The sequence below is a fragment of the Botryllus schlosseri genome, chromosome 12 (genome assembly GCF_051294905.1).
Source record: "Botryllus schlosseri isolate E-star chromosome 12, Bs_hap1, whole genome shotgun sequence".
Lineage (NCBI taxonomy): Eukaryota > Metazoa > Chordata > Ascidiacea > Stolidobranchia > Styelidae > Botryllus > Botryllus schlosseri.
The window spans coordinates 14,741,182-14,752,735 of NC_137247.1; the positions used below are offsets into that span (position 1 = coordinate 14,741,182).

Genomic DNA, 11,554 nt, shown 5'->3' on the forward strand with positions numbered 1-11,554 from the left:
TGGAATGTCAGTCTGGGCCGTCTGAGTCTCGAGTCATATGACTTGATTTGAGTCATGCGCAATGACTCTAGTCCAAGTCGAGTCAATACACAAATTGACTCGAGTCAAGTCATTTCCTTATTTTGAGAAAATGACTCTAGTCAAGTCGATCGAGTCATCAAAATATCGTGATTCGATTCGAGTCATTACAACCCTGGTGCTATTTATCTGATCGACTTTTTGACGGAGGCGGTCATTGGATATACTAAATTACAAATAGAAGTGATAAAATTGCTAATAAACCAATGATGATGATGATGAAGTGATGTTATAAATTCCTAATCGATTACAAGCGGAACTATCATCATCATCATTGGTTTATTAGCAATTTTATCAGTTCAATACACCACAAAAAAATGCGATACAATGAAAAGAAAGGAAGATGTCGAAGCGACTAGGAGTTGTCTATGGAATCGGGCACCCACCTTGGCCTAGGCGATGTAAAGAGGAGGCATGCACTAGCAATTTTCATGTTGGTTCATGACTTAAAAATCCGTGGAAGTATAAAAGCGTGACCAAGTTGTGAATTATATGAATCCTACTTGCGGGGTATTGCTGACAGCTACCCCTGAGGAGTGTCAGTTGAAAATATTCGGGTCCATTTCAATATGAACATTGAACATATTATTCAATTGTATACTGAAGTTTTTTTTATTTCCCAGAGACTATATATATAAGTATAAGTACCGTACTTCGTTATTGCTCAGTGATGATACGAAATTACCAATAGAAGTTAATGCGGCATTAATAGAAGTCGAAATTTTCAATAGTTGCTAAAACTACTTGAAGTATTAACATAAGTCCTTGAAATTGCACCGTTAGTATAGTTTGAAGAAGTAAATCGGGGTGAAAAGTTGCCGACTTTGTATATTCGGTGCTCTGGCTCGTGGATGATGTATCTCTGCAGTATCAGTTGAAATTTACGCCGAAAATAGACCATAAGTTGAAGCCACATATCTTACGATTTTAGTTTCGACTATACCCAAGTTAGGTGGTTAAAAACATTGAATTTTTCATGCGACTTCTATTTTGTTCAGTTGATGCCTGGTCTTATTTCAGTTAGGCAGTCTTCAGCAGTAAGTATGTTGATTGTTCAGTGTTAAGACAAACGAGAATCACTTAGTTTGTGCTGCGATGAATGTCCTGTCTTTCCTAAGATTCGGACAAGGTATATCTAGAACTCTAGTCCGCTTGTGACAATATCGATATGTCGGCACTTCTTTATTCCGCATCCGATTCCAGAAGGTCGCGGTAAAGAGTATGTAATTGCAACGTAAACATTTGTATCGTCACTGTTTCAGAAACGTATATTTGCTTATTCGTGTCAGTTATGAGCTTTTGACGGTCTATGTATACCAGCTGTGTGGAATTGGATACCTTATCGCATGAATCGCTATAGATTATAATTTCGAAGCGCTATGAATCTTGCAGCGTTGATGGAAGTTTACGGAGATCTGGTCAGACGCTGGCCGGTTGCTACGCAGATTTGCACCGCAGGTATTCTTCAAGTTATCCTCGCCAGGGCCAGGGTGTGTGATATCGAAACAGCTCCCCTAAATTGTTCTGCTAGTTTTGTAAACATTTCCAACACTTGTAGGTATTCTTGGAACCCTGGCAGATGTTGTCTCGCAGAAAGTTATTGAAAGAAAGAATACATATGACTTCAAACGGACAATCATCATGGCGATTTGTGCATTTTTATATTTTGTGAGTATTACTATACACTTTCTTTCCTAAACTTGGCATGCACTTTTCACGTCTGTTCGACCATGCAGCAAATATGTAGGGGAACTCATGCTTGCATTGCAATACAAAGTAATGCTATTCTTGCAAATCATATAAAACAGAACTATAAAGTATCAAGTACCGTATGGCCAGAGTGGAATTGGTGGTAACGTCACGCGCAACTTTCCGTTTAATTACTTGTTTATTCTATGAAAGAAACGCTTCTGTCACGCGCAACTTGTTGACGAAAACAACCACTGTGTCCAGTCTGGGCGTATGGTAGCCTTTGGAAACTCGTATGTGATCTGAATTCTGAACTAGCCATTTATGGGTAATCTTATAGCTGGCGACTCAATCGCATAAAGTAATGTAACTGGTCTTAATCAAAAGCTACTGTCACACCAATTTCGAAACCTATAGTAATTCAGGATTCATAAATTTGGCATTGTACAACGTAGGCTGCGAGCAATAACTTTCACAATTGAATTGCCAATTAATTGATCTAGTGCAGTGCTTCTTAACCTTGACTCTAGCACCCTTGGAAGCTACATGGGGGCGATTTGGATTTTGAAAGGGGTGGAAACGTTCAGGGGTGATATAGGGGGCGCTGGGCTCAGGCCCTCAGGGGGGTGTGGTATAGTGAGAGCGGAAGAAAAATGCCGTTGCATTACATGGTGTAGTAGGGACATATGATTATATAGTAAAACAATAGTTCTTCATATCCCTGAGTTCTCATTGCAAATTAACATTCGACGAAATCTATCAAATCTCTACTTCACTTGAATGTTATATGGATTGCTCCGTTTGGAATACATTCATGTTAAAGTTAATCACCGGGTGCGGTACTAAATTCAATGTGAGAAAAGATCACTACCACACTCTCAATTGATTCAATAGTCACAAAAAGCAATATAACAAAACCCAACACAATTAGCTTCTCCATATTGCCAATCGCAGAGGTTAATTCGGGATGTGTACATCGGGCTCGAACCAGATGGTATGAGCCCACACCCGATGGTTGTCAAAACAACTTTGATTTGATCCGAAAATAGCACATACAATTATTATATCGTTAATTAGTCGAGTGGTCCTCAGTTGAAATTCAAGCGCGAAACATTTCCAGTGGTAACGTCCCAACTCGAAAAGACTGTCTAGACTTCGACCTCTTACCCATTGTTTTTACTACAGTCCCTGCAATATGAGGGACACCAGCCCTAGGCAATTTTTCGAAATGGGGCACGGGAGGAAAGGTTAAAAGCCACTGATCTAGTGAATCATATTCATACTGTTAAAAATATTTTCGTCTTCGTAATGTAAAGCTTTTGGTTAATGAATGAACAGTAGGCTAGTGAAGTTATTTGGTTCCGCAACTGATCACAGATTCAGTTTCTGAGTGATGTACAACACTTGAAACTTGGTAGAATTACTGGTGGTACAGCGTTTAAGTGCAAACACTGGAATTCTCTTATTGAATTATTGCGAGATTCCATAATCTTACATCAATTTGCAGGAAGAAAATCATATCGCATATAAAGGAAGTATAGGCAATTAAATTTCTTGATGTTGGATCAAGATATTGTGCTCTGACTATATACTTATCAAAGAGAAACTTGGACGATTTTGATAGTTAACATGAGTTTAACTGTTTTCAAAATCAGTGTGGCAACAGTCTATGTCCTTGATTTTTAAGTGCTTCGAAATTTTGATTTTTGATAGTTGATACAATATCTTGCCTTTTTTTCTGTAATTAGTTGATGTGGGATAAGCAGCTAACACATTGCAGAAAGTAGCTCTATGGTTGAATTGAATTGATCGTAATATGGAGCTTATCATTTTTTTATTTCTTCGCAGGGTCCAGCTGTGACATTGTGGTACACTATCCTGGCACGTTTGCAGTATGACACAATCATAAATGTTATCCTTGATCAAGTAAATATTGAGTAATCGCCCAGCTTTGTGCTGATATAACATTAACGCATTACTTCATTAGTTTTTAGCCTCGCCAATCCTTCTTTTGGGGTTTATTGTATTGCAAACAATATTGCGTCGTCATGGTGGAAGGGAAATAAAAAGACGACTGGTCAATGAATTTCCGAAGATATTGACTGTCAATTGGATGGTAAATATTTAATATCTACTTCCACTTTTAGTAGTTTTGACGTCATTGAAGTTGCTACTTCCACTTATAATGTGGTATACATTTTCAGTAAGATTCTTATACCGGTATGTAATTTCTATGGACGTAAATCGGGGTTGTAATTACTTGAGTCAGACTCCAGTGACAATTTTTTGTTGAGTCAACTTGACTCGAGTCTATTTGTTGAAGATTACTAGACTTCTACTCGGGTCATTGCCCATGACTCGACCAAGTCATATGACTCAAGAAATTCTATATTACTTGATTAAAGTCTTATGTATAAGAACCAACACTTTTAAAATAGGCACTGAAACCAATTTCATCTGTTTGAATGAACATGTTAAGAGTGAGAAAATGAGTATATTATGAATACAAGACCTTCAATATCACCCAAGAGTGTCACAGAAGTGAGTTGAGTCTTGAACTCGATAATGAACATTGAACTCCATGACTTGGACTCTGACGTGACTCAGTGGCGCAGTGAAAATGACTCTACTTGATTATAATAGAGCCCGACCGATTATTATCAGTTCACCGATAATATTGAGTCGATATCACACTCTGAAAGAATTATATGTATCGGCCATTAGAGATGAAATAAATAATATCTGCAATTTATCGTGACGTCACATGTAGGAAGTCAAAAAAACTATAATCCTTGACCGCTAGACTGGTAATATTTGTTTAATTTCATATAGCTTACAATTTAAAGGTGTCCAGATTCAGCCTTTTTAGTTTATTTCATGACAATGGCCGTTGAGCTGTTAGAATAAATGCTCTGAAGTTTGAATATCGGCTGAATATAGCGGTGTTATCGGTCAAGGTGTTAGATATCGGTTTTATTCGTAGCGGTTCGAAAATCCAATATCGATCGCCGATCGGGGTCTAGATTATGGTCAAAACTATTAAAATGAAATTGGCTACTTGACTCAGAGCCTTGTGACTTGGTTACTACCCTGACACTGACATTAATACTATTTACAGGTTTGGATACCGACGCAGTTTGCAAACTTCAAATTTGTACCCATCCAATATAGGTAGGTCGAACATGCCCTATGTTCGAAGTGGCTTTGTCTGATGCTAGTTTTCACTTTTCAGAATGCTGTTTTCACAAGTTATTTCGCTATTTTGGAATTGTTATATTTGTTGGAAGACTAGTGGCAAGTCAAGCGATGCCCCGAGGGAAAAGTAGTGCTGTTGGAATAACGTTGTTGTGCTTTTAGAAAGAAAAGCAAACGCCCTATCATCCACCCAAGTTTTGCAGACGTGAAATATTGCAGTTGAACTACCAAGTTTAGTAATGTGCTACGTTTCCGATTTTGTTCACTGAGTTTACGGGGTAAAATATAAAGCCACTTCAATGCAGCTATTTTATCATCCTTTGATATGCATTTTTGTTTCAGTGATTTGTTTTGTCTCTTTTTCAAAGCCTTACTTTCAAATGCACCTTGAAACTGAATTTATTTTGCATGCATTTATGACTAGATTCTATTGTGAATGCTTGTTTTGTTCCTAACCTATTCCGAGCAGTAGCCTACTTGTGTGGAAGCCATTTTTGACTCCTGTTATTTGTGTTTAGATTGTCAAGATTTGGAAGTCGATTTCATGATCACTTTTAGTAAATGCAGTTTTACCTGTTTTCTTTGCTATGGTTGCACTACTACAGTATCTCGTCTGCAGATACGTTAAACAAAATACAAGTGGTACATAGCTAAATATATTAGCTTTGCTGCACATTCCCTGATTCTATAGTGTTTTCGTTTGCTAGCACTCCTGCTAGGAGTTGCCTGTAAAAAAAGCTTGCGAAAGAGTCAATGAAGGCTTTCACGTGCAATCAATCGGTTTTGTATTCACGAATGGTCCCAGGATCAAGTTGGTTGCTAATAATTTATGACCATTGATTGGATCACTTACAGAAGTGTGTCGTCCCTCCAGAGAATTGAAGGACGTCGCTGGGCTCCCTTGAAGATTGTGGAACTGACTGATATTCAGTCAAATTATTGAGACGGACGTCCGTTGTTGTGCTTGCTAATATTGTATCGTGAATTTTGGAGTAAATGTGAATGGCAGATTTCACTACGACCAATTGTGTGAATGCGCCATCTTTGCTATTTAGCCGACTAACACGCCATACCAGTCTCGTCCAGGGCATCAACAGCTGAGTTCGTGTCACTCCAAGTTGCCAACTGATCTTATTGTCGGACTCACAATATTGCGTACAGTCACGTGAAATTGAAAATGTACTGGGCGTCAATACTGAGCGCGGTCGCGATTTCTTATTGGGCTGAATTGGAATTGAATTGTGAATGACGCGCATAGTATCAAATTTCAGTCCTGTTTTTGATGGTATGTATGAATCCAAAACACCGCAAAACTGGTTAAAACAGGAATGAGTCAAAACGAGTTAGGGCATTCTTCTGATCAAATCCCTTGGGTACAAACCAGTGGTTCTCGAACTTTTTTAGTTATGCCCCCTATTTTGATAGTGAAGAATTTTTGCGTCCCCCTTATCGTGATATCTCAAAACATTAAAGCGAGAAACCACAATGCTATCATTCCCAACGTATAGTTTGATGGCGTTGAAGGTTGTGGCTATTGATGAGAGAATTCTCAACTATGAAAATTGGACAATAGACAATAAACACCATGTGCTGGAGGTAAAAATTTGCGTTAATCATCATCATCATCATTGGTTTATTAGCAATTTTTATCAGTTCAATACACCACAAAAATGCGATACAATGAAAAGACAGGAAGATGTCGAAGCGACAAGGAGTAGTCTATGGAATCTGACACCCACCTTGGCCTAGGCGATGTAAAGAGGAGGCATGCACACTGAATGAAAGTAAAGAAGATAGTATAGAAAAAGAATGCGACAAGAAATAGGGCGGCATGTCATGGGAAGCGAGATCGATAGGTCAGTCGTGGTCCGGTAATCTTGAGGATGGACTGTATTTATTTAACTGTGGCTGTGGCTTCGCTCCCCCTCAGACGCTTTCACGCCCCCCAGTTTGAGAACCACTGGTATAAACGGGTCGCATGCCACAGCTACTACTGTGCGATGAACAGGTTTTTATATTTTATTTTGAACACCTAGTACACGGATGAGAACGAAGTGCAGAGGTTGTATAATTTGCCAGGACAGTGACCGCAGTGGAAGGGCTTGACAGTAGTAGCGTCATTAATTAAGACTTGAAAATACATTAGCGGTGCAGAACAAATCCCATTTTTGTCAAAGCGTGTTTTATCGCGGGCCAATCGGGTCTATCGAAAAAAACTCGACTGCCGTTGCCTTGAACGCGTGAACGACATTTCTTAAGAAATTCTATGCCTAAACCTATGAAATATTACACGATGCGCGCAGCTAATGTGATGATACACTAGTCCAGTGGTTCTTGACCTTGCCTCCAGCGCCCCCCAGGGGGCGCTGGCGATTTTGAAAGGGGGCGGAAACGCTCAGGGGGCGCTGGGCTCAGGGGGGCGGTATGGGGGGCGCTGGAGAAAAATGGCTTCGCAGTAGATGATGTGGTGGTAGGACATATCCTTAATGAGTATTCAGAGAAAATGAACACCGAAAACTTCGTTATATATAGCCTACAAAAGACATATAGGTTTAATTGTCCATGGGCGCCTAAATGACTGGCACCGAATATTCCTGTGTTGGCAATCTGAACCCCAGAAGACGAATTCCATCCGGCAGGGATGCCAGTGAAGAAATACCAATTTGAAATCGTGTTCGTCTTTTAGTCTAGTACGATTGGGCGACAGGGGTATCTAAAACTAGATATTCTTGTTGGGCGATTCTATATTTTTTGATATAGCAGACAGGAGGTCACGAAATAACATCATGCAACGAAGTCATACCAACGGGTTCGCCCGCCCGAATATGTTTAATTATTAGTTACGGGCCCTACAGTTTCCAAGACACCTCACATTGTTCGCTCCACGTTTTGATGAGTCTGCGCTCACTCAATAAACTCACTGCGCAGACCCTTGGACAACAGTGCGTAACGACTAAAAAAAGGTCAAAACTTCGGATTAGTTGTGCGAAACGTAGATTTTCTGTGCACAGATACCATGTAGGCCCTGCGCACGTGAGCAGCTTAGACGGAACATTGCACCTCACTCAGCTCTACCGGTAAATCTGGTGACGTGAGCAGAGAGGAAAAGAAATTAATAGCAATATATATGCAATTCCAGATCTTACTGACCGATTTTATCATGAATTATCGAAAGTTTTCGCACTTCGCACTGGCTCGCTAAACAGTACAGCTGATTTCGTGGCAAAACGAACAACGTGATGGGGGCGGTCGGTTTATCACCCTATGGGAGCCCAAGACCCGAGTTTTTTCGGGGGGCCTGACGAAGTGCCGTTTCGTTCCTGCCAACGGGTATACGCCCGAAGATGTATAAATATTATTGAGGGGTCCTACCTTTTCAATCACACATCACTCAGCTCTACCGGTAAATTTGTTTACGTGAGCAGAGAGAGGATAACATTTGATATCAATATACATGCAATTCCCGATCATATTTACCAATTCAATCATTAATTATTGAAATTTTTCGCGCTTCGCGCGTCTAGGCGGGAATACCTGGCTCAGTAAATGGACACCCAATGTAGATGACTAGTATCAGCAAATAGTGGATAGCCGAGAGGGGGTCTGGGGGCGAAGCCCCCCGGAAGTTTGGTTTATCACCCGATGGGGGGGGGGGGCTAAGAACAACGTTTTTGGGGGGGCTGACGAAGTGCTGTTACGGCCCTGGTAACGAATTAATTGTACCTACGGGCACGCCCGAATATGTTTAATTAATAATTACGTGCCCTCCATCTTGCCATACAACAGCTCAATCAGCGCTACTAGTGAATCTGATTACGTGGGCTGAGAGGATAAAAAGTTTATAGCGACTTATATATGTAATTACCACCTATTCATTCATGCATTATAGAAAATTTTGTTACCTAGGGCGACCATGCCACACAAACTTTGCTGACCATCGAAATCACGCTACGGGGTTCTTTGGGGCGAAGCCCTCGGAAGTTTGGTTTATCACGCTATGGGTGCGCAAGGCAATCATTTTTAGGGGGGATAACGAAGTGCTGTTACGGCCCTCCCTCTTACTCATTGTCTTTATTACATTCCTTACAATATGCGGTTGGGGGGCGCTGGAGCACGATAATTTTTGAAAGGGGGCGCTGGAGGAAAAAAGGTTAAGAACCACTGCACTAGTCAATGCTAATAAATATCCTTGGTACGATTTGAAATTTGAGTGGTCGAGTTTGTCGCGCTAGTCACGGTCCAGTAACGGAAGTTGCATTTGCAATTTGCATCACTTCTCCGATTATACTTAGTGGTGATGGAAAAGCAATCCCCTCCAATCAATCTATCAAGTTTGTTTTGATAGAATAATAATAAATGCCAGAAATAATGAAATGAAAAAGAATTACGAATGATAACAGGGCTACACTGAAGAAGAAGCGCCGTAGGTCTGCATTGCAATTTGTTGTGGCCTTTTGCTTCGAGTGCGAGCCTGATTGCAGAATAATATAATTAAATTATGCATGATAGATGATAATTTAAATGAATTTAGAAGTCAGAAGGAGTGCAATGCATTATGCTTTCCTTTATTGTAGATAACATAAACCTGCAACATCGTGTGATTTTCAAACTGCATTGTTGTATCACGTTGTCATGATCATTAGACAGACAGACAGAAGTTTATTTCCAGGTGCAACAAAGTAATGCTGTGAAATGGTGGCCAGCGATACGACCATCAGGTCTTCAAGTCAGCTGGTCACCTCATGCATTATACAGACAGGATGGTCAAGGTGGGTGTCTGACAGAGTTGGATCATTTGTAATTGAGCTGAATGTAATTAATTACATTTTTTCATGTAATTGTAATTGAGGCATTTCTATTTTGTGTAATTGTAATTTGATCAAAATTTTGCTCAATTACAATCTCAATTACATATTCATGGAAACCTGACAATCACAACATAAAATAATAATTTAATCAATCATTTATTCGTCGCACCAGTGAAAATCCGGTACGAACCAGGATGACGACGAGGGGCCTTAATGCCTTCTTAAGCAGTCACCACATGTAATAATTAGCCTATTTACATCGGTTTTCTATGCGTGCTGCGTTATAACTAGATAATTCAGTCACGCTAAACTGTTTCCCATACTTCAGTAGCAACAGAAAACTTTGTGAATTACAATATAGGCTAAACCAGTGGTTCTCAAACTGGGGGCGAGCCCCCTTGGGCGGTGTAAAAGCATCTGAACGGGGCGCGACGCTCCAGTGAACTGAAATCTTTACCGCGCTTGGCCCGATTCACCTCCGTTTTTTGGTTATTGCTTGGTCGCCTTGGTGCATAGTCTGAATTTCGTATTGGAGAATTCTCTCATCAACAGTCATAACCTTCCATGAACTATATGTAAGGATTGCGGGTCAAGTGTAGAATACGGCCACCTCGAGAAAGTGATCCCCATGACCATCACTGATCAATGTTGCACATGAACATGTCAAACTCACAGTGCTTCACATGAACGCGATAATAAATTGTGATTTTTTTTTGCTTGTGGAGAGACGGATATTAGGGTTGGGGGAGGGGGGATGTTAGGGTTGAGGGAGGGGGATGTTAGGATTGGAGGAGAGGGGATGTTAGGATTGGGGGAGGGGGGATATTAGGGTTGTGGGAGGGGGGATATTAGGGTTGTGGGAGGGGGGATATTAGGGTTAGGGGTACATTAGGGTTGGCGGAGGGGGATATTAGGGTTGGCGGGAGGGATATTAGGGTTGGATGGAAGATATATATCCATCACCCCAGCCCGAATACCCCCCCTCCGGTAACCCTAATACCCTTCCCACAACCCTAATATCCCTACTCCCACAACCCTAATATCCCCCTCCCACAACCCTAATGTACCCCTAACCCTAATATCCCTACTCCCACAACCCTAATATCCCCCCTCCGGCAACCCTAATATCCCCCTCCCACAACCCGAATATCCCCTTCCCACAACCCTAATGTATCCCTAACCCCAATATCCCCCCTCCGGCAACCCTAATATCCCCCCTCCCACAACCCTAATGTACCCCTAACCCTGATATCCCCCTCCCACAACCCTTATGTATCCCTACTCCCACAACCCTAATATCCCCCCTCGCTAACCCTAACCCGCCGACCCTAATATCCGTCATGCCACAGGCAAAAAAAACAATTTATTTTGCCGTGTTCATGGCAGAGTTGTAACCAAGTCACAAAGGTCCGAGTCACAAGTCATTCTCACTTTTATGGTTTTGACTCGAGTCAAGTCGAGTCATTTTCAATTTACCACCGAGTCCAAGTCATCGAGCAGAGGTCCGAGTCATGCTATTATGACTTGAGTCCGAGTCACAGTCATTGTGTTGACTGATCAGTTTCCAGTTAAAGTCTTGTTAAACCCACTTTTCCAACTCTGTTTGGTGATATCTAATGGTTCGCATTCATATTATGCTAATTTTTCTCACTTTTAATAGTTTCTGGTCGCATTTTCAAGTACAAGTACCAATAGACGTAATCCCAATAGGGTGGTTACTTTACTGTTCTTCGAAATTACAATGAAACGTTGGTCTTGGCCGTCTGAGTCTCGAGTCATATGAC

The 11,554-nt window shown here is 41.0% G+C and overlaps 1 protein-coding gene across 2 annotated transcripts; it reads left to right on the forward strand.

The window, feature by feature from the left end:
- The first annotated feature begins 1,315 nt into the window (after nt 1–1,315).
- LOC145452261 (uncharacterized) lies at nt 1,316–5,306 on the forward strand. Of its 2 annotated transcripts, XM_080330468.1 has the most exons (7): nt 1,316–1,536; nt 1,637–1,746; nt 3,616–3,693; nt 3,755–3,883; nt 4,886–4,938; nt 5,000–5,065; nt 5,129–5,306. In XM_080330468.1, exons 1-7 carry the CDS (start codon nt 1,458–1,460, stop codon nt 5,169–5,171), a joined length of 558 nt encoding a protein of 185 aa, XP_080186594.1. In that variant the 5' UTR covers nt 1,316–1,457; the 3' UTR covers nt 5,172–5,306. The 2 variants fall into 2 exon arrangements, with proteins under 2 accessions (XP_080186594.1, XP_080186595.1); XM_080330469.1 differs by having other exon boundaries at nt 1,317–1,536; nt 5,000–5,240.
- Nucleotides 5,307–11,554: the final 6,248 nt, after the last annotated feature.

Bases quoted from the DNA above. Each gene is read 5' to 3' on its own strand.
- LOC145452261 (XM_080330468.1), top strand. From the start codon at position 1,458: ATGAATCTTGCAGCGTTGATGGAAGTTTACGGAGATCTGGTCAGACGC. The intron at 1,747-3,615 runs GTGAGTATTACT...ATTTCTTCGCAG, and splicing joins TTTGTGCATTTTTATATTTT to GGTCCAGCTGTGACATTGTG. The intron at 3,884-4,885 runs GTAAATATTTAA...TACTATTTACAG, and splicing joins TATTGACTGTCAATTGGATG to GTTTGGATACCGACGCAGTT.